This window comes from Myxocyprinus asiaticus, chromosome 19, assembly GCF_019703515.2.
Source record: "Myxocyprinus asiaticus isolate MX2 ecotype Aquarium Trade chromosome 19, UBuf_Myxa_2, whole genome shotgun sequence".
NCBI classification, from domain to species: Eukaryota; Metazoa; Chordata; class Actinopteri; order Cypriniformes; family Catostomidae; genus Myxocyprinus; species Myxocyprinus asiaticus.
Window position 1 is genome coordinate 38,853,168 of NC_059362.1, and position 23,658 is coordinate 38,876,825.

The 23,658-nt window shown below is 37.3% G+C and overlaps 2 protein-coding genes across 2 annotated transcripts in view; one reads left to right on the forward strand and one right to left on the reverse strand.

The window, feature by feature from the left end:
* The first annotated feature begins 992 nt into the window (after positions 1–992).
* LOC127410253 (serine incorporator 1-like) lies at positions 993–10,019 on the forward strand. Its single transcript, XM_051645417.1, has 9 exons — positions 993–1,128; positions 2,226–2,387; positions 4,193–4,386; positions 5,329–5,408; positions 5,848–6,155; positions 6,630–6,720; positions 6,837–6,978; positions 7,341–7,565; positions 9,055–10,019. Exons 1-9 carry the CDS (start codon positions 1,090–1,092, stop codon positions 9,191–9,193), a joined length of 1,380 nt encoding a protein of 459 aa, XP_051501377.1. The 5' UTR covers positions 993–1,089; the 3' UTR covers positions 9,194–10,019.
* A 4,116-nt stretch (positions 10,020–14,135) lies between these two features.
* The window catches only part of hsf2 (heat shock transcription factor 2), a 13,514-nt gene continuing 3,991 nt past the window's right edge, over positions 14,136–23,658 (reverse strand). The window contains exons 4-12 of the mRNA XM_051645415.1: positions 20,808–20,932; positions 20,246–20,321; positions 20,072–20,133; positions 19,909–19,987; positions 19,471–19,586; positions 19,128–19,379; positions 18,603–18,705; positions 18,317–18,377; positions 14,136–14,910 (exon numbers count right to left, since the gene is read on the reverse strand). Coding sequence (XP_051501375.1) covers positions 14,627–14,910; positions 18,317–18,377; positions 18,603–18,705; positions 19,128–19,379; positions 19,471–19,586; positions 19,909–19,987; positions 20,072–20,133; positions 20,246–20,321; positions 20,808–20,932 — 1,158 coding nt within the window. The 3' untranslated portion in view covers positions 14,136–14,626. The remainder of the gene's footprint in view (positions 14,911–18,316; positions 18,378–18,602; positions 18,706–19,127; positions 19,380–19,470; positions 19,587–19,908; positions 19,988–20,071; positions 20,134–20,245; positions 20,322–20,807; positions 20,933–23,658) is intronic.

Genomic DNA, 23,658 nt, shown 5'->3' on the forward strand with positions numbered 1-23,658 from the left:
TACGAATGCGCGATGAATTGCTTGCAGTGTTGAACAAATAGTAAACGTGGACGCTTTATACATCAATCCCTTAATAAACATCCAACAAACACACAAGAGTCCTGATCAGAAGAATATAAACAATTAGTATGAAGCAAGAAACGATAAGGAACTTTCTGGGGGGCAAGGCGGAACTGGAAGTTTCCATTCTTAAAGGGCAACACAAACACTTTGTTTTTTTTTTTTTTTTTTTTTTACATTTTGTGATTTTAATACTGAATGTTTGCCTCAAAAAAAAAAACAAAAACAAAAAAAAGAAAAAACAACAACAACAAAAAAAACATTAAAATTATACCCAATAGCTTTTAGAATTAATATAAATTACATTTAAATTTAGTCATTTAACAACCACTTTTATCCTAAGCGACAAATGAGGATTAGAACAAGCAATCTGTCATACAAAAGTCATCAATATCTGTATTATTGCATTACAAAGCTCAAACTGTAGCTAGAGAAGTACAAAAGCTAGAGCAGAAGAAACGAAGGAATAATAATAATAATAATAATAACAAAAACGTTAATGTAAAATTGTCACTTTTTTCTGTTAAGATACATAAGACGTTCTTACAAGTACTAATAAATTTTGATTTTGCTTTTATTTTGCTTGAATAATAATAATAATAATAATAATAATAATAACAAATATTAATGTAACGTTTTAACGTTTTTACGTTTTTACATTTTTTAATGTAAAGATACATAAGACGTTCTTACAAGTACTAATACATTTTGATTTTGCTTTTATTTTGCTTGAATAATAATAATAATAATAATAATAATAATAACAAATATGAATGTAACTTTTTACGTTTTTTTTTAATGTAAAGATACATAAGACGTTCTTACAAGTACTAATATATTTATTGATTTTGCCTTTATTTTGCTTGTACAGTAGAATAGATAAGAGCGCAGTCTGGACTTTTATTTTGAAATCAAATATGAAAAGGAGTCTTGTGGTTTTCGGCTTCGTCAGAAAGCGGAGCTACATTGTAAACACACTGCGTCCATTTTCAAACCCGCCTGGAGAAACATCAGACACCAACGTTGAACATGGGGGCCGTACTCGGGCTTTGTTCCATGGCCAGTTGGGTGAGTTTACATATTTATATCCTGCTAAAATATAAAATATTAATCCTAAAGATGTGCGAAAGAAAAGAACTATTCGGTTTTCGGCGAGTTTAGCTTGTGAGGCTGATGACATCCGCAGAAAAGAGCCACAACAGAAAGAGAAAATGGTGCCTGGGCCCTTCACGATGCCCTACATTAACCAAACCTACTGAATCTTTCAAATAATAACCATGAAAAACACATAACAGCATATTAATTAAATACACTGTGTTTCATTATATATTTATTTTCAAATCAAACCAAACTATTGGTCGAAATGTATAATGTAATGTTGGGTGGTTCCCCTGTCATGTTATAATGAAGAAAATTGTATTTGTTTCAATATACTACGCTTGTCTTGTTGTGTTAGTATGTTTTTGCGTTTTGCTTGATTTTGGTCATCAAACATGTGTAAAGATTGGATACATCAGACATACCAAATAATTGTTGATAAATAATTTACACTCCAGCAGTAGATTAGACCTATCAAAAGTGTGCTTTGAGGCTTAAATTGGACTTAAACCCACTTTGACAAATGATCTACATTCACAAGTACATAGAGATTATTAAAGTAGGACAAGTTTGTTATGATTTTAGATGTTGCAACATCAAAACTGGCATCAGATTTCAACGCATGACACACACGAGGAGAGGATAGGCCTACAGGAGCAAGTGTTTACTGTTGGGTTACATTGTAGAGTGTCTTTGATAAGTCATTAAATGGTTAGTTCACCCAAAAATCAAATTTCTTTAATCATTTAATGGGGTTCCAAACACATATGACTGACCTATTTTAGGAAGGTTTTAATGAATGATTTATCTGAACTCTGTGTGTTTGTTATGTAAAGCCAGACAACTATAGGTACAAGCTTCATTGTTTATTGGCATTTGTTAAACCGAATCGGAAAGGTGAGGGATGAGACATCTCTAATTAGTTTGACGCTGATAAAGTCATTTTTATCAAGCATTGATATGTGTCATTCTGAAGTCAGTGTGCTTGTGTTTTGCCCAGCCATGCTCATTTTGTAGACTTATCTGACACTTACTGTACAAAGTTAATGTGTTTTTTTCCTGTGTAGATTCCTTGCCTTTGTGGCAATGCTCCTTGCCTGCTGTGCGCATGTTGCCCGAGTGGAAACAACTCAACCGTTACTCGGCTGATCTACGCATTTTTCATGCTGCTGGGCGTGGGCATCGCCTGCATCATGCTCATGCCAGGCATGGAAGGGCATCTGAAGAAGGTAATCCAGCAATAAATTTGCCATTGTGGTTGGTATGGAAGATCTGGGCTGGGAATTAAAAGGTTGTTTGTTCAAACCCTGCATGGAACCCACTGTGCCATTGAGCAAAACACTTAACCTCAGGTTACTGTGAGTGGATTGTCCCTGTAATAAGTGCACTGTGTATGTGAATGTTACTTTAGATAAAAGCATTTGCTAAATTACTACTTACTGCTATTCTTGCCTTAGTTTACTATTTAAATTAGGGCTATCAATTTTGTTATCGAATTAATTGGGCTACACGATGTGCCGATAAATCAAATTAATTACATTATTGTGGCGTATGAGTAAATCATAGCAGAGACTATATAGCAGAGATAGGCCACTTCTATTGAAATAAATGGGACAAACTTGATTGCCCAATGGTCAACGGATGTATATAGGAAGTCCTGCCTTACAGGTAAAAGAGCCAATCACTTTTTAGATACAGACATCGCCTGTCAATCAACTCCACAAAGCGCATGCGCATTAGCTGTACAAACCGGGAAAATTGCGTTTGTTAGCATAATCTGATGTAAAGAAGCACAATTTATGATTCCAGTGTGGTCAGATGTTACTGTTGATTTGAAAAGTTCTTTAATAGTAGTCTTGACCAACTGTTTTGGAGATTTCAGTCTTTTCCCCCATTCAAGTAGATCGGAGCTGCACTGTCATGACTGGAAATAGCTTCCCTGGAGCATTCCAAAGATGGCCGCCAGTGGACTGACTTGCTTGAAAGTCTTTGATCATAGATATGACAATACAAAAAGTGGCTTTAGAAGGCAATATATGTTTATATCCATATTAATGAGTATAAGAATATCATTGCCCTACAGTTCACTCACAGCAATCTATTTTGCAATTGAATTCGTCAATCTGTCCGAGAGAGATTTATTATAAGGGCTTTTCTAAGGACGTATCCTTGAACACATTGGTCAGACGGACATCTTTTGAGCGTGTCAGGTTAAACGCATTTTGAAACTTGAAGCATATCTTGGGATCCCTGCATTCAGAATTGCACTCCATTGAGCTGTTTTTGAACACAAGAATGCATCCATCGTCATGCTTCGCTGTCGCTAGTGTCAAGCAAGACTGTGGTTTGTTCTTTGTACAGCTGCACGTTGTCTGTACAGCTGGAGTTTTGTTTACTGCCCCCTGCTGAAAAAAGGTGGTACTTCAAGCTTAAATTGCTCCGATGGTAGGAATATTCATTAAGGCGCGGTCACATTCACATGGAAGAACTCCGTGGGCGAAATACAGTCATCTCAATGGGAATCCACGTTATCGTGAATTTCATGAAATGGACTTCCAGTGGTGAAGAATTTTGGTTTGGCATTGACCTCTGTGTGGGTGGTGCCTCCTGCAAAGCTACATTGAATATTCACAATGGACAAAGATACTGTATCATTTTAGTGGCGAGTTACTTTTTAACATCACTCTCACAGAGTATAAAGTGCAGCATTTAAAAAAGCTACTTGGTTATTAGTTTTTTGTTTTCACATGAATTCAACATCTGCCCATGCTATATTTTGCTGTGCAAAGGTTAATTTGACTGTGCCTTTAAGGTCCGGGGACATGATTAAAAGCATTAATTAAAAAAAAAAAAAAAAAATTTCCAATTTAAATATATTTTGGAAACTTTGGAAAAGTTTTGGAAAAAATTGTGGGAAGTATAAATTCTCTATTCAAATGTTGTTTTACTTCTGAGGACTTTTTCATGATGGTCTTTTGTTTTCTATGGGATGGGACATTCTAGTAATTTCCATGTTGTTTGTATGCCACTGCAGATTCCAGGTTTTTGTGAAGGAGGAATGGGGTCGTCTATTCCAGGGGTTGAAGGTCATGTGAATTGTGATGTCCTGGTTGGTTATAAAGCTGTGTATCGTGTGTGTTTTGGGATGGCCATGTTCTTCCTCCTCTTCTCTCTCATCATGGTGAAGGTCAAAAGCAGCCAGGACCCACGAGCCGCTGTGCATAACGGGTATGTAGCCTTGTTATTAAGAGCCGGGCTGGTAACCTAAAGGTCGAAAGTTTGAATAAGAAGAATCGCCATTGCAAAGCACTTAATGAAGTTCTTACAGTTTAGATAAAGCATAGTAGCAATTCATGTGACATTCATAGACTGTAATAAGCATGCGGTTAGCTTAAAGGAATGTTCTGGGTTCAGTACAAGTTAAGCTCAAGCAACAGCTTTTGTGGCATAACGTTGATTACCACAAAAATTAATTTCGACTTGTTCCTCCTTTTTCTTTAAAAAAAAGCAAAGATCTGGGTTACAGTAAGGCACTTACAATGGCAGTGAATGGGTGCCAATTTTGAACATTAAAATACTCACTGTTTCAAAAGTTTAGCCACAAGACAAATGATATGCGTGTGAACATGATTTTAGTGTGATAAAATCACGTACAAACTTTTTCTGTGTGAAGTTTATAGACAGTTTTACAACTTTGTTACCATGACGTTGTAATGTCAACAAACCTTAAAATGATTGTAAAAACAATGATTTTAACAACTTAACAGCTCAAATAATACACAAGTATTAATGCAAGTGCTTTTATAAAATTATAAACGTCACATTTCTGTGTTTAAACTCTCCAAAAATTGGCCACATTCACTTTCATTGTCCCAATTCACTTCCGTTGAACGTGCCTCACTGTGACCTTTTTTTTATTTTTATTTATTTATTTATTTATTTTTAAGAAAAGTAGGAACAAGTAGAAATTATTTTTTGCGGTAATCAACGTTATGCCACAAATGCTGTCGACTGAGCTTAACTTGTACTGTGCCCAGAACATCCCTTTAATTTGGGCAGAGCTGAAAATAAAACGTTTTTCAATGATATTTGCTCTAAATATGCAAAATAATAAAAAATTAAGTGTGACTAAAACTTTACAGATCTTCTAAAATGTTCCATCGTCTCCAGGTTTTGGTTCTTCAAATTTGCGGCTGCCACTGCTATTACAGTCGGAGCGTTCTTCATTCCCGAAGGCCCCTTTACTACTGGTAAAAGACCCTTAGTCTTACTATATCACCTTAATTATAAACCACATTTGTAATTACTTGAATACAACAATGCCAAGGCATTGGCATAGGCATTGGCTCAGTAGGACTTTAATAAAAATAATAGTTCAACCAAAAATGAAATTTCTAACATCATTTAGTCATGTTGTTCCAGACCCGTATGACTTTCTTTCTTCTATTGAACACAAAAGGAGATAAAGAGGATGTTTGCCCCAGTCATCATGCAACGAATATGAATGGTGACTGATGCTAATATTCTGCTAGATAACTCTGTTTGTGTACCACAGTAGAAAGTAATACAGGTTTGGAAAACATGACAGGGAGTAAATAATTTGGGTGAACTATCCCCACTATGTTGTTCCTACATCTATTTATGAGGAAGATCTAAAGCTATTATGATCTTCTGCTTGGTCTCTTCCAGTCTGGTTTTACGTTGGCATGGCTGGAGCTTTCTGTTTCATCCTCATCCAGCTGGTGCTCTTGATCGACTTTGCTCACTCCTGGAACGAGTCCTGGGTGGAGAAGATGGAGGAGGGAAACTCTCGTTGCTGGTATGCAGCTCTTTTGTCGGCCACAACCATCAACTATGCTCTGTCCCTGATGTCCCTGGTGCTCTTCTATGTGTATTACACTCACTCTGATGGCTGCACTGAGAACAAAGTCTTCATAAGCATCAACATGCTGCTCTGTGTTGGGGCGTCTGTCTTGTCCATCCTGCCTAAAATCCAGGTAAAAAAGAGAGAAAATGAGGCATCAGAGTTTGAATAGACAGTATCAGATAAATAATGATCTGTTACAGTCACAGTCTGTTACAACTACTTTACAACTAATCTCTAATGAATATACTAAAAAGGGAAATTTCTGTCATTTACTCACCCTCACGTCATTCCAAATCTGTATGACTTATTTCTTCTGTGGAACCACAAAAAGAAATTCATTTTCATTGAGTTGCAAAAAGATACAATGAAAGTGAAAGGTCACTTCTGTGTTCAACAGAAGAAAGTGAGTCATACAGGCTTGGAACGACACGAGGGTGAGTAAATTATGACATAATTTTCATTTTTGAGTGAGATTCCTTTAATATTGTTCAGAGTTTTGAAGAAGTATAATTTATTTTCATTGATCAAGAATGAAATGAATTTGACTACATATTACAAGAAGCAAGCTTCACTTTATGATATAAAATTAAATTCCTTTATTCAGGAGTCGCAGCCCAGGTCTGGTCTCCTGCAGTCTTCTATTGTTACCTTGTACACCATGTACCTGACTTGGTCTGCCATGACCAATGAGCCTGGTAAGCATACTGAGATGTTTTATAAAAGACAAAATGTTCCACTGTAAACATCTGTTGGTAAAAACACTCTTAAATGTTTTCTTTTCTTTTTTTTTTTCTGTTTTTTCCCCATCAAGACCGTAAGTGCAACCCCAGCTTGCTCGGCATTATTGGCCTCAACAGCACCAGCCCTGCTGGTCAGGACCATGTTGTTCAGTGGTGGGATGCTCAGGGCATTGTAGGATTGATTCTGTTCCTGCTGTGTGTGCTGTACTCCAGGTAAGAAAGTTTCACAATCGTTCAAATGTATTGTTCACACAAAAATTTAAATTGTCATCATTTACTCACCCTTGTGTTGTTCCAAACCATATGACTTTCTTTTTTCCATTGAACACAAAGATTTTAGGCAGCCTCAGTCACCATTCACTTTCACTTGCATCTTTTTCCATACAGTGAAAGTGAATGGTGACTTAGTGTAACAATCTTCCTTAAATCTATTGTTATGTGCACTGAAGAAAGTCAGATGGGTTAGGAAATACATGAGGGTGAGTAAATGGTGACGGAGTTCTTATTTTTGGGTGAACTGTCACTTTAAATGATGAGCTAATTTTCCACTTATTTTCAATGGTGCATTTCCTCAGCATCCGCAATTCCAGCAATGCTCAAGTGAACAAGTTGACACTCACCAGTGATGAGTCTGCTCTGATCGAGGATGGCCCCGCTCCAGAGAACTTCGAAGTGAGCGATGGCACCAACCGTGCTATTGACAATGAGAAAGATGGAGTCACCTACAGCTACTCTTTCTTCCACTTTATGCTCTTCTTGGCCTCCCTGTACATCATGATGACACTGACCAACTGGTACAGGTATGTATCCATGTGACAACCTTAAACTACAGCATTTTGTATGGATTCACTGATCCTGTATACAGCCTCCAAAAGGCAGCATTTTCCAGATTTAGGTTGTAGCCATTGTTTCACAATAGTTATCATGCCTTTTGGGTTTTTCATAAATATATCAAAAATCTGTTTGCAATTTAGCATCTACAATGTCTTGGCATGATGTTGCACAGATTTGGTGCCAGTCACATGAATTCCCTAGGAGGAGTATTTAAAAGTTCAGAGCCTGTGGGGGGCCTGGGTAGCTCAGTGAGTAAAGATGCAGACTACCACCTCCTGCCAGGTCTCCTAAAGCAACAAAATTGGCCCAATTGCTAGGAAGGGTAGAGTCACATGGGGTAACCTCCTCGTGGTTACTATAATATGGTTCTCGCTCTCGGTGGGGCGCGTGGTGAATTGTACGTGGATGCTGCGGAGAATAGCGTGAAGCCTCCACACACGCTATGTCTCCGCGGTAACGTGCTCAACAAACCACGTAAAAAGATGCGCGGATTCATCCTCTGCCACCCGGATTGAGGCGAGTCACTATGCCATCATGAGGTCTTAGAGCGCATTGGGAATTGGGGGAAAAAAAGTTCAGAGCCTGCGATTTTCAGAAAATCCAAAATTGCCGACTTCCTGTTGGGCAAAGCTAATGACTGGGAGTATGAAAGTTGTTCGGTTTAATGAGAACTATATACGTATCAATTTTGGTGACTGTAGGTGAAAATGGGTGTGTTGCAGAGCCCCCCCTGCAACTTTGCCCAGCCCTAATGGCCAACGACTCTGATGTGTGTGCAAAATTTCAAGAGTTTTCACGCATGTTAAGTACCCCATACGAAAACCTTGAAAAGAATAATAATAATAATAATAAATATAACTGCAAGCAGCGACGACGGGCCCAAGCACTACGGCGCCATCGCCACCTGGTGGTTCTAGGAAAACAAAGCATGGTGGACTTAAGTATAAACAAACCCAAAACACACCAGGGACTCTTATTTTGAAATGATGAAAAAACTATCGGCCACTATCGACAGATTTTTGACGATAAGCGATAGTTCCAAAAAGCAACTATCAGCACTGATTAATTGGTAAAACTGAAATATCGGTCTGCCTCTACTGTACATTATAGTACAATATTTGATCCTTGATTTCACTTGAAGCAAGTGAAGTTCTATGTAAGAAAAATAGGCAAAACTAATAGATTTATATTTGCCATGTCCGATTTTTTTTTTTTTTTTTTTTTACAGTCTTGAATGAAACTTGTTGTATAATTATTGTTGTTATTATTATATCATTATGGACCATAAACACATGAAAAACTGGCTGTCTATGTTCTTAATTGAATCCCAATAAATATTCAGTTCTGACCTCTAATGTCGATCCAAGTCCATTGGATGATAAAAGAGCTGCACGTGACCTTTCACACAATTAACCTCAAACTGTGGTCTCTAATCTAATTTTCCCTTTGTAAAAGTCCTGACGCCAACTATGAGACGATGACCAGCAAATGGCCCTCCGTGTGGGTTAAGATCTCCTCCAGCTGGATCTGCATCTCTCTCTACGTGTGGACCCTGGTGGCTCCACTAGTCCTCACCAACCGTGACTTCGACTGAGAGGACACATAGAATTAAAGCTTGCTGTAATTCTTTGCGGTAATCTTTGTGAATATCCACCTGTATAGGATAGGAGACTTCTAAATGTAAATACTGTGTGTTTAATTCATTCAGCTAAACCTACATGTGTTTTTTTTATTTTGCATGCTTTTATGTAGGAGTTTGTATGTTAAAATATAAATTAGCAGGCAAAATGAAGAACACAGCTTGTGTTTCTTGTTATGTTGTAAATATATCATCCTAAATTAAGAATTTTAAGAGAACAACAGTGTTCTTTAAAATGTTGGAAATTGTAACTAATTAATAGTCTATGTTTTCAAAAAATAAGTTATTTGTGAAAAATAGCAGCAATGCAAGTCATGTTTTTTTTGTCATTTCCTGTAAAACGCACAAGTATACAGTGTTGCATTTGCATGTTACAAATTTACAGGCAACTTAGAATTGTCAGTTTTGTACTGCTTTTGGCTTTTTTTAATCATTTGCACGACAAACGTAATATATTTAAGACCGTAACAGTGCTAACCCATTTGCAACTTGCACAGGTTAGTTAGTGTGTGGCTTATTTATAACTTTATGCTCGTAGCCAATGTTTGTGTTGAACAATGTTTTGCACTGAATTTAGTTATTTTACCTGAAAACCCTTAATAGTTTACATGTTCGGTATCGTTACCCTTGTAGTCAATGTCTTAGGCTCACTGGAAAAATTTCTTGATTCTTGATTTCTGAGCTGCTCACAAAGCTGTCAGTGTTATTTCTTGTGCATTCTCAGTGCATTGTAATCATCCCACATTTCATCTCAATAAAGTTGTAAACCAAAACCATATAACCATTTGACTCTTTTGACATAGAAAGTTTTATTATTCAGTGGGGTAAAATCAGGGCAAGGTCATATATTCCCACCTGCCTGGCTTCTACCTCCCTAATTCTTCTAGCTGGTTGTTCAGTTAGTCATAAAAATAGGTTTGGATGACCAAAACAAGCAACACTTCAGTATAATGTTGAGGGGGTTTATTATTGTGTGGAATCATTTTTACCCACCTGCCTGGATTCTACCTCCCTCATTCTTCTGTGTAGATGCTCAGAAATTCATAAAAATAGGTTTGGTGGATTAATAAATACAACACTGTATGTCCTATTGAGCATTTTACTCTTTTGCCATAGAATGTCTTATTATTAAGAGGGGTAATAACCAGGCGGGGTAATTTTTACCCACCTGCCTTGATTCTACCTCCCTCATTTTGGTCTGGATGCTCAGATAGTCATAAAAATAGGTTTGGTATATTAACAGAAGCAACATTTCATGTCCCATACTGCATCTGATTCTTTTGACATAGTCTTATTATTCCATGGGTTAACAACTGGGCGGAGTCATATTTTCCCACCTTCCAGGATTCTACCTCCCTCATTCTTCTGTCTAGGTGCTTAAATAGTTTTCAAAACAAGTCAGTTCTTTTTAGTGTTTTGCCAGGTTATGGTAGCCAGTAGCCACAGTTGTTTACAGTATCATAAACTTTTATTGTGCGTGTGTGAGCCTTTGCAGTATGTCTTCATAGATTGCAAGATAGATAACACAATCTATGACTTTGTGTAGAGGAGGTCCATTAGAGAGTTCAAAGAGGTCATAATAGTCCCTCTCAAAGAAGAGTTGTCTAGAACATTTAGCATGGTAAACACATTCAAATATAAATCATATCACTAAATAAGCTAATACAGAATTGTTTTCTGTATACAAAACATGTCACACCAGTGCATACTCTACCAAACATCTACCAAAATCACACAATCACAATTAATCATTGTCTCAAATATATAAAAGGCACAATTTTTCAATGTAAACCAAAAATAAAACAGGAATGAACAAAGAGAGGAAGATGAAGACCAGGAGGAAGACAGAAATGTATCCAATTAGATGAATATCCATGGTCTCCAAAGGGTCATTTATGTTTAACTGGACCACACAACACAGCACTGGTTTTTGGAAAACATTAATACCTTATAGAAAGAGTTTTAATTATTAGATGAGTTTAATAGGAATGTTTTGAAAATACACTCCTTTTTTACAGTAGCAAAGTAATTAAAAAATGTTATTACCTGTCTTACAGATATTAATAATCAGTCATTGTCAGTCCATAACTAACTTTCTGTCCAGTTACAAAATGATGCATATAAAACATTGCTTTACCCTTCCTAAAAATTTAGGGAAAGATGGGTAAAGAGGTTAATTGATCAGATTGTGTGTCATTGTAAAATAGTAATATGTAACATTCTGTCATGCTGGATATTAAACATTTTGTGGACATAGAAATGTATGTAGATTTGTGGACCAAAAATATTACTTTTTGTTTGAAGTGAAAATTTAAAGTTAGACACATGGGGTAATATTGTATGCCCCCCTCAGAACTGGGGCTGAAGACCCCAGTGGCAGGGTGTTATGTTTGCCAGTTGGTGGTGTTATTATTATTTAATTTAATAATTATTCTAATTCATGGGGTTATTGTTTATTAATTCAGTGCATTAGATGTACAATTCAAACATGTTCTGTATAACCTACAGGTTAATTGAGTTTAATTATTTAATCTGATTTCAAAGTATTGCTATTATAACATCCCTTCAATTAATATCATGGACTTCTATTATTTACACGTGTGTACATAGTAGATATTGAAATATGAATAGGATTGTATAGTCTTTTATAGTGATGTTTTTTTAAACCTTTTTAAGTACATTGAAATGACTTCATTTGAATAGAAATTATTGATTTATCATGATATAATCTAATGTGTAAACGTGTATACATATGTCCTTATCTCCTAACTATACAATTTTTAATGACTAAAAAACTTAAAAGGTTATGCTGCCATCCCTAAGGAGGCTTGTTAATCTACAAAATGTGCATTTTATGTGCTAAATCGACAATATCTTGCTAAATAAAATCAGTTGTGTTTCAGTGTTACAATAATGATGATTTTCATATGTTAAGGGCTTTTTTGCGACACAAGGGATGCAATGTGTCAAGGTGGTCAAGCGATACACTGCCTTGCTCAAAACAAAAAGATGGCACATCCTGTGGTGTCTTTGCTTTGAAAGTAAGTGATGCAAAATAGCTCATGTATGTTATCCTCCTAAACTGTCAATACTCTAAAGCGTGATCTTGGGAAACACAATGTAGAATAATTATGGTGTATATTGTCTGCTGATGTCTAATTTATCTTTCATTTCTCTATATGATCAAATTGCTTCTTTTTTAGTTTTTTCTGAATGTGTACTCTGAAAAACTTTGATTTTCCAGTGTGCTTAGATTTGTTTAGCAGAACTTCACCTGTACCATTTAGATTTAAAAGGGTGCACAATTTCTTTTAAAATGCATAGTGTACATTGATGGAGTTAGAGCATTCATGTTATCCTTCTCACTTTAATTGGTTATTTTTAGATGACCTGAGTCAGCTGTGCCTGTGGGGAGAGTGGTGATAATAACTGGGTAAGTGCCCATTCAACCAACAGTTCATCAACGGTTAGTGTCTGTCCGTAACATTGCTGAAAGATCATACGTTTTTGCCTAATTTCAGATTGCCTGTGACTGCTGCAATTGGTGGTACCACCACCAATCATGTGTTCAGGGACATCAAAAGTGCATTTTCTGTTTCCTGCCTGTTACAATTATGCAGATGTGAAGGATACATTCAAACAGGCTTAATGATCATTTGAATCAAATTTGGTATAGGACATACAGTATAGTGTTGCTTTTGTTAATAGACCAAACCTATTTGTATGACTATCTGAGCATCAAGGCAGAAGAATAAGGGAGGGAGAATCCAGGCAGGTAGATAAAAATGACCCTGCCCAGTTTTTACCCCAATATATAATAAGACTTTCTATGTCAGAAGAGTCAAATGCTTTATGGGACATAGAGAGTAGCTTGTTTTAATCAACCAAATCTATTTTTATGACTATTTGAGCCACCAGCCATAAGAATGGGGGAGGTAGAATCCAGGCAGGTGGGTAAAAACCACTCTGTCCAGTTATTACCCTCCTGAATAATAAGACTGTGTCAAAAAAATCAAATGCAGTATGGGACATGAAGCGTTGCTTGTGTTAATATACCAAACCTATTTTTATGAATATTTGAACATCCAGCCAGAAGAATAAGACTATTTCAGTACAAACAAATGCTTTATAGACATAGTGTTGCATCTATTAATCCACCAAACCTATTTTTATGACTATCTGAGCATCCAGGCAGAAGAATAGTATGTGGTAGAATGATAGGTGCTGAAAATGACTCATTTCCTGTGACTACTGCATGTATCTTTTAAAACTAACAGGTTTATGAAATAAAATACTACTAAAAAAAATAATCATGCATGTTAAACAGTAGGCTCCAGCTAGACAGTCAGAATTAGGCACAACACTGGCAGCGCTTCACGTTTGGTTAATCAACTGAGTAAACACGCACGCTTTGCTTCGGTCAGGCGGATGACAGCCTACGTTCCATGTTTTATTTGTTTCTTTTTGCTTTCAGAACAAGGTGTCATCACAGCCATTGACCAGAAAAATAAAAAAATGGCACTCTATGTCAAAAAAGGTGCCAACCCCTGGGCTAGGGAGTCTACGCTTAAGAAGGGTATAGCTGCAGGCATAGCTCCAAATCACCATTAAAGATATAGGGAGCCCCTACCCTAACCCTTTCCCTAACCTTAGCCCTTTTGGAGTTTGCGCAACCCCGTTTTGGAGTAACACCGCCCTCTTTTGGAGATTCGGCCCCTATTTGGAGGTCTCCGGCCTGCAGCTAACTTACTTGTACTTGAGCTTAAGATATGAAATTATACAATTACATATGTATCACAAAACAAAATATCCTTAAATGTGAAATGTTGTGTTTATGACAAACTTTGTAACTTCAGTGTCACATCACTTGTGAATTACATGAAACACACCAGACTGACATGTTTAAGTTCCTTTAATGCTACAGCCAAGCTCAATATAATGATGAAAAGCTCACATTAACAACAATTTAATGTATAACGCCCAACATTATGGAGCTAACCATAAGCAAAATTCTTCACGGCTATTTAGAGTGAGATTTGGACATCAGGCAGGCACTTCAATACCATATACATGAAGAATAGCTGTGACTCCCACAACAATCTTTGATCTTCACTGAACTTGTCAATAATATAAAAAAAGAATACATGTTTCACAAAACAGCTGCAATGTAAACCAGCAACATACCTGCAGCCTGATCTCCAGCTAGAGATGATGAAATGTACACTAACTAGTGAACACTGTAACAAGAAGTATGTGTAACAAGAAGGAATGTCAAACTCATGGACAGATGGTATCAAAAACATTCTGGCAAATAAATAAATCATCATTTTGATGAATATCTACAAGAAAATCAAAGGTCTAGTCCCTGTTTTGCAGGCTGTTTCCCTTTTAGATATCCAGCTCTGGCGTATCGGCACTGGGCAGGTCAGAGTTCAGTTCGCACAAGTAGAACAGCGTGGCCTCGCTCGCCTCTGCTTCTGTGAGGGGTTCCAGCTTGATCAGCGAGCTTCGTGGGGTCTCTGTCTCAGTCTCCAGGGCCTTGTCCAACAGATCTGCTGGTTCTTCCAGCTGGCTCAGGTTTTCAGCTGGGGAATCTGTGGGTGGGGCGAGAGGGGTGCATCCATCCAGGAAGGCCAGAAGAGGGCATGTGGTGTACTGGATTAGCTGCTTATCTAAATAAAGAAACCAACCGGTAGTAAATGCATTTTAGCATGTTATAAGGCACATAAAAATTGGTAGGTACTGATTAAAACCTTCTGTTATGTTCGGGTCATTTTTTACCCATTTAAGATTTAAATACAGTTTAAAACTAATCTTAAAGTTGGTCAAAATGCCATTGGATTCTCCACAACAATGAATAAAAGAAATTTAAAATATGTCAGGGTGTTTTGAGTTATTATTACGGTGTTGCAAGATGGTTGCTAGGGCATTACTAAATACAAGATGGTGTCAAAACAGACTATCCCCAAGTCTCTATGGTTTCCTGATCCCTATACATGTGTGGGGAACTTTACAATGGAAGTCTATGGGATTTTTGTTTATTTTAAAAAGTTCTGTATTTGTTTCAAACAGATACGATTGGCAAGTACTCTAATTATCAGATTTTTTTACTCATGCTGAAGAGTTTACGCCATTCATATATAATATATGTTCACATCAACCATCAGAATGGGGAAAGAAATGTGATCACGGTGATTTCGATCGTGGCATGACTTTTGGTTTTGGTTTAAGTATTTCTGTAACTGCTTCTCTCTTGGGAATTTAATGCACAACAGTCTCTAAAGTTTACTTGGAATGGTCCTGAAAACAGAATGGTTTGAGCTGACAGAAAGGCTATGGTAACACAGATAACCACTCTGTAAAATTGTAGTGAGCAGAATAGCATCTCTGAATGCACAACATGTCAAACCTTCAGGTGAATGGGCTACAACAGTACAAGACCACATTGGGTTCCACTGTCAGCCAAGAACAGAAAGCTGAGGCTGCAGTGGGCACAGGCACACCAAAACTAGAGAGTTAAAACTGGAAAAACAGCTTGGTCTAATGAATCTTGATTTCTGCTGAGGTACACAAATGGTAGGTCCACTGCAGCCTCAGCTTTCTGTTGGCTGACAGAAGTGGAACCTGACATGGTCTTCTGCTGTTGTAGCCCATCTGCCTCAAGGTTCAAAGAGTTGTGCATTTTGAGATGCTATTCTGCTCACTACAACTGTACAGAGTGGTTATCTGAGTTACCATAGCCTTTCTGTCAGCTTGAACCAGTCTGGCCATTCTCCGTTGACCTCTCTCATCAACAAGGCATCTCCGTCCGCAGAACTGCTGCTCACTGGATGTTTTCTTTGTTTCCAGCACCATTCTGAGTTAACTCTATAGACTGTTGTGCGTGAAAACCCCAGAAGATCAGCAGTTTCAGAAATACTCAAACCAGCCTGTCTGGCAAAACACATTTCTTTTATTTCTTATGCAGCAGGTTATATCAGAATGGCACAATCATAAAACAAAACATGCAATAAAGAACAAACTTAAATGACCCCTGTTCAAAAGTCTTCATACTCTTAGTTCTTAATACTGTGTATTGCCCCCTTTAGCATCAATGACAGCATGCAGTCTTTTGTAATAATTGTCTATGAGGCCCCAAATTCTTGCAGGTGGTATAGCTGCCCATTTATCTTGGCAAAATGGCTCCAGGTCATGCAAAGTCTTTGGTCATCTTGCATGAACCGTACGTTTGAGATCTCCCCAGAGTGGCTCGATGCTATTAAGGTCAGGAGACCGTGATGGCCACTCCAGAACCTTCACCTTTTTCTGCTGTAACCACTGGAGGGTCAACCTGGCCTTGTGCTTAGGGTCATTGTTATGCTGGAAAGTCTAAGAGTGTCCCATGCGCAGCTTTCGTGCAGAAGAATGCAAATTGTCTGCCAGTATTTCCTGATAATATGCTGCATTCATCTTGCCATCAGTTTTCACAAGATTCCTCGTGCCTTTAGAGCTCACACACCCCCCAAACATCAGTGAGCCACCACCATGCTTCACAGTGGGGATGGAATTCTTTTCACTATAGGCCTTGTTGACACCCCCTCCAAACATAGCACTTATGGTTGTGACCATAAAGCTCTATTTTGGTCTCATCACTCCAAATTACAGTGTGCCAGAAGCTGCGAGGCGTGTCAAGGTATTGTCGGGCATATTGTAACCAGGCTTTTTTGTGGCATTGGCGCAGTCAATGGCAACTCAACCATGCAGCTCATTTTTGTTCAAGTATTGTCGTATTGTGATCTTTGAAACAACCACACCGGTGGGTTTTTCTTTGTATACTCAACAATTCTTCTGGCAGTTGTGGCTGAAATCTTTCTTGGTCTACCTGACCTTGGCTTGGTATCAAGAGATCCCCGAATTTTCCACTTCTTAATAAGTGATTGAACATTACCGACTGGCATTTTCAAGGCTTTGGATATCTTTTTATATCCTTTTCCATCTTTATAAACTTTCATTACCTTGTTATGCAGGTCTTTTGACAGTTCTTTCTGCTCCCCATGGCTCAGTATCTAGCCTGCTCAGTGCATCCACATGAGAGCTAACAAACTCATTGACTATTTATACACAGGCACTAGTTGCAATTTAAAAAGGCACAGGTTTGGGAAATTAACCTTTAATTGCCATTTAAACCTGTGTGTGTCACCTTGTGTGTCTGTACCAAGGCAAACCATTCAAGGGTATATAATCTTTTGATCAGGGCCATTTGGGTGATTTCTGTTATCATTATGATTTAAAAAGGAGCCAAACAACTATGTGAGGATAAATGGCTTCATATGATCACTATCCTTAAATAAAAAATTTCAAAATCAATGCCAAAATTTTACAATTTCTGCCAGGGTATGCAAAGTTTTGAGCACAAATGTATATATATATATATATATATATATATATATATATATATATAGGTGGCACTCTTTGCAGATGAAATGCTATTTTGTTTACAGTGAAAAACAAGCCTATGCAAATGTTCATGCTTATAATCAAAAGGGAAGTACTGCACTCTACCAGGTCTTTTTATTCGAACACTATGGTTGTTTGAAATTTGTTTCAAATTCACTAAGGGTTACATAGGAATATCATGATTCATATGGTCATGGAAAACCTGGAAATATAAAGAATTCTTAAAATTGTGATTCCAGGCCTGAAGTCACCATTAAATTAGAAACATCTTTATAAAAAGTAATGGAAATTTCTATAGTGAATATATATTTTTTCTAAGTTTGCTGTGCTCCAAAACATTTTCTCAGCTACAAATTGCTCTTTGCGAGTTCAGTTTCTATAGTATGATATTTAAATAAAAACAATATAAAATTAAAACTTTATTTAATTGGAAATTTCTTCAGTTAATATAAATTTTTTCCTGTTTTGCTCTGCTAAAAAAAAAAAAAGTCCTGTGCGAGTTTAATCTCTATAGAATGGTACTTAAAAATCCTTAGTCAGTAATCATGAACAACTGGAAAAGTCATGGAAATTAATTGTTTGACTAATTAACTTCCATATGTAATAATAAAAAAAAATAATAAAAAAAGTGGGAATGATTACCTGCGTAATCAGGCTCAGACTTTCCTTTGTTAATCTCATCTTTTGTTTCCACCACAGTTTCCTGTCAATAGAAATAGAAAAACAAGCCTTTTTTTTTTTTTTTTTTTATACACAGAAAATTCAAGCTTCAAGGACAATATTGAAGGCAACTTTATCACTATGACAGCATGGAATTCAAATTCAACAGGTCATCATGGTGAATTACAGCAGTATAATACTGAAAATCCAAAAGGAACAGATGGGTAGGCACATGAGCAGGCAGAGATGACTAAATATCTAAACATACCGCTGCAATATCTGGGTCAATGCTGAACTGTTTTCCGTAGAGCATGGCCTGAAAGTCTTCCAGACTGCAGTCGATACTGTCCAGATAGTCCATCAGCTCAACCCTGTAATGATTTAATTCACAAGGAGTTACAAGCGATGAATCTAAATACATACTTAAAAACATTCTATTGTCTGCAAAAACATGCACAAAATTTTAAAGCAATCCATTTCTATGAACTCCACATCAAATCCAAAATATTGTACGGAGATATTGTTTTAGGTCAGTTTTTATAATTTTTCAGATGCCAATTTTTTTTTTTAATGTTTTATTAGACCGTGAATAGTTTGTATTTGAAGTTGTTTAGGCACATTGGACTAGATAGGCCTTTATATAATTTTCTTTCAAACCTGAGATATGCCTGTAAATGTTTTTGACTTTACACTATTTGTTCTCAGTATTAGAATAAAATTTGTTGGTGAAAGCTCACTGAAAATGTGTAGCATGAAATGGAAAATTAGATATGGGCATCATTAATTCACTTACTTGCCAAGAAGGTTGATGTTTTGTGAAATGGCTCCATTCTCACTGAGAATGGAGTCCATCAGCTTGACTGGATCCTCTAAACTCAGACCTGAAGGTTTGTTTAATTGCAGGGCACTACTGATTGGTGAATAGTCAGAGGTGATTTTAGGTACTGGTTCTTGTTGAGTGGTTAAATTTGTTACATTGCCGTTTACGCTTTCGTTTTTTGTGGTTGAGCTGCTTTCATAACTGACTTCCACGATTTCAGCATCTCTATGAAAAATAGAGAAGAACATGGATTTAAAATTCAGTGCAAATAAATTACAATCTCTATATTATAATAAAACACACCCTAAATACTTACCCTTGATCAATCGGTACAGATATAGCATCTGTAACTTCTGGATCTTCGTCAGTGACATCACAGATGATGACATCATCGGAAATGTCGGAATTGTTTTTTAGTCCATTCACTGCAGACTAACAGAGAAGACACCAGATGCATTTCTAACATACGGAACTTCAAATTTCTATATTAATGAGGAATATCATATTTATTTAAATAAATTCTGCCCCACCAACATGAATTTAACTGAAGGTGACGATCACAATTTAAGGTTCATTTCCAGGGGCAGAACACGTTCACAAAAAGTGAACCCTGCCTCAAATCTCATCAAGACAGAAAAATGTAAGGTAAAAAATAGCAACGTTGTGGTAACAAAATAACTGATGTTTTCTTCAAGCAAGAGGAGACAGTAAATATCGCATGGAACTAACCCTACATGTTTTTATCTATACATACTTGACTGTGGTCTATGGGTTCGTCAAAGATCTGGTGGATGAATTTTGACTTCTTTCCGTTACTGTTCAGAGCAAGCGGCCTGTTAGCAAGAGAGCAAGTATTAGCAAACAGTCATTCAATAACTTATTTCCATTTAAGACTTTTATTTCCATTTTGGTCTTACCTTTTGCGTTTCAAATTTAACATACGGTTGTTCTGAACCAACGTGAAAATGAACTGCACCAGCTAGAAAGGGCAGTGCAAGAAGTGGCATTAGATTTAAACCTGTGCATTAGGCCCTTCACGTATTTCATGCTCTGGAATCATTGCAAAACTGGTGCATGCAAGGGAAATGTACCTCCTTTATGACTTGCTGTTGTTGGTTGTGTTTCTGCCTGAGGTCTGAAAGCTCGGTCCAAAGAGCTTCATTCTCTCTGAGAACACCCCCCAGAAAATTCAACATGATTTTAACATTTTCTGATGACAATTTGAGAGATGCTTACCTATGTAAATCTTGCCAAAACAGTGCTAGTGTTACTGGGTGGGTGGGTGGTTGCTAAGGCATTTCTAGGAGGTTGCTGGCTGACCCAAATCAAGAGAGCCCTCTATAATATTACGATCCCTTGATATGGCATGGGTCCTGTTTTTTTGTCCAACAAGTCGAATCATTTAGAAATGTAAAAAAACACCTCTTCTCAAAAAGCTGCATGAATCGAGTCATCATTCATGTCCACAGAATATAATGAAATTATGTGCCGAAGTTTGATACTTAGGTTTAATCAAATTCCTAACCCTATGTATGAGCAATAGTAGTAAACATTTGTCTGTATGTTGACTTGATTTAATTGAAAACTGGATAAATGCACAAGAGAAAAGAGAGCAGACAAACACAGACTAAACTTTAAAGAGTATTTCAATACCTTTTCAGGGCAGCAAGTCTAGCATCCATGTTTTCTTGCTGCTCATGGACGTCCTGAACAGTTGTGAGAATTTTAGAGAGATCCTCTTGTCTTATTTTACCTTCTTCAGGTCGTGCATTGGATACCTATATGAAGAAAAATCAATCACGGCTTGAACCCAATACCAGATCATAGGACTGGGTAAAAAAAAAAAAAAAGATTTTCCGATGCATCGCGATCTTCATTTGAACGATCTCAATATCGATTCTTAAATCCCAAGATCGATCTTTTACTCTATGCGGCAACCCTCTACAAAGTGAGTAAATCACTTGCATATGCAAACAAATTTTGTGCTATGCAAGTAAAAATGTCTGTGATTAGCCTCTGGCTGGTAAACTTTTAGATTTTAACTCACCAGTGTTTGAGTAGTATAGTTGTGAAGAAGTTCAGCAGCGAGATCCTTTCACTGCGTGTTAAGAGAAAAAGTTTGTGTGATGTTTGTCCAAAGACGAGATCCACGCAATACAGTTGTCATTGAATAATGGCTCTTTTAATACCCTTTATGTTCTTTACAGTAAGTTGTTGTTTAGAAACAACAACAAAAAAACATTTAATTCTAATCACACACAGCACGGATGCGCTAAAGAAACGCATCCACTCTCGTTAATATGCGCACAGTGGCTGATGATGGTAGTCCTCAAGAGACAGTTCTGATTTAGCACGTGTTCTAGATATCAATGTAAATACTTGTGAACAGAACAAATTATGCACGTAAACACAATTTAATAATAAGATCTATATTTAATAGAGTATATGCAATTTCAAGACACTGATTGATGAAATACACTGAATTTGAAAATTTTTCAAAAGCTAAAATGTGACCCATATGAATCGATTTCGAATCGAGAGCTTGTGAAACGGAATCATATCTGGAAATCTGTATCAATACGAGGGATGTAACAGTTTCAAGGTTTCACTATATACCTTGGTTTTAAAATGGATGGTTATCATACCATTGAAATCTTCTCATTGATGGTATTGCATAAATATAAAGACAGATTTTTTTCAGAACTTTTCTAAAATCCAAATCAGTTTAATTAAGAGACATTTACACAGCACCCTATAAACTTTGTGAGATAAAATAAAACTTTAAATTGCGCCTTCCTCATGTTACATTCGACTGTCACTCAATTTTAAAGGTGAAATGCAGGTGTCGCGAGCGCAGCACATCATGAGCACATCAGAAGTGTTGCATGAGTGGAGCGCAGCATGAGTGCAGCACAAGCGCATCATACAGATATGTCCAAGTCTGAACATTTATTTCCGCCGACAAAGTGGTTGAAGTCCGCTGTCTGGGATTACTTTGGTATGTTAAAGACCCATGAGGCACCATCAATGATGATGGTTACCCAGTCTGTAAAGTTTGTCACATAAAAGTATCGGCTCAAGCGGGAAACACTTGCATCATCTCCGTAAGAACCATCCCATGGAATAAAGGTCTTCACGGGTCCAAAAATTTGTGCCCGAACCCAAAGAGACCCGGAAATGTACTACCCAAACCTGAACCGGACCCTTCTATTATTTGAAAGCTTGGACCCGTACCCATGCAGAACTGAGAAATGCCAGACCCGGACCCGAACCGGACCCATCTATTATTTGAAAGCTGGGACCCGGACCCCAGACACAGACTCGATCGACACCGATTTCACAGCTGATTGCTATTAACAAGTTAATTTAAAAGTTGTGATAACAAAACTTTGTGTCTTACCTAATGTAACATTAGTAGCCTTCTCCCTGTGCCTGGCTGTGACGCATATAATCCATCCTCCTCGCCAAGAAAGTTGGTTAAATACATCCAGGTTTTCTGTGATTCCTCTCTTGCTGATTGAAACAGCATAGCTAATCCACTCATTATTTCAGCTTCAAAAGTCCACTTGTTGTCACGGTGACTGATGACAAACGCAACTTGTTTAGAATCAGCTTTGCAGTTTTTTTGTATCTCGCATAAGATAACTTCAACTGTTTGCCCTTTTGAACTATAATAACGATTGCTTGTTCATTGCCATGGCTGCTAACGTTAGCATTGCTATTTTGCTATCGTGTGCCTTAAATCTGCTCTGCCTCTGACGTCACTCAGCTCATTGTGGCTCCTCTCCGTTTTTCACCTTATTTCCCGCCCACACTTTCTCATCCCAATTTTACAATGTTGCAACTTAGTTACAACACACACACACAGCACTATCATCATCAGCGCTGTCTGATCATGGCCGGGTGTTCTTGGATCAACTCGGGTATTACACATAATGTTAAACAGACCCGGGACCCTCAGCAATAGAATGGGACCCGACCCGGCTGACCGTATAAAACGTTGATCCGAACCCGTACGGGTCCCGGGTCGGGTCTTCGGGTTAGGGTGGACCCGTGAAGACCTCTACCATGGAATTTGCAGAGATGAATGCAAGTAGAAATACAGTATACTGGATAATAAATTATAGCCTGTTTAATAAAAACACCAGATTCAATGTAGTTTTACATGATTTGTAATGACTTGGTAGGTTAAAGTTTTGCTTATGCTTTGTCACATTCACAAATGCAGAAAACATATTTAAGCATTGTTTAACATTACGAAGAGCCAACTGTTTTTTTCATTTGCAACGCAACAGTAGGCCAACAATGTGTTTGATACTACTACTAATTTTTTATTTGTAAAACATAGCACTAATTAGGGTTTACAAAGTGCATGGCTTTTGGTGTGCAGGAAATTGACATTGACAATATGCATGCAGGAAATTGACAGTGAAACTGTGGCAGAAAATAGACAGTATTGGACAAAATGCCAATAAATAAACTGCAAATAAATAATATTTTAAGT

What these genes read in the sequence shown, in the direction of transcription:
- LOC127410253 (XM_051645417.1), top strand. Translation starts at nt 1,090, where the DNA reads ATGGGGGCCGTACTCGGGCTTTGTTCCATGGCCAGTTGG. An exon ending in CCATCCTGCCTAAAATCCAG is followed by an intron (nt 6,156 to 6,629) that starts GTAAAAAAGAGA and finishes TCCTTTATTCAG; the next exon opens with GAGTCGCAGCCCAGGTCTGG. An exon ending in TGCCATGACCAATGAGCCTG is followed by an intron (nt 6,721 to 6,836) that starts GTAAGCATACTG and finishes TTCCCCATCAAG; the next exon opens with ACCGTAAGTGCAACCCCAGC.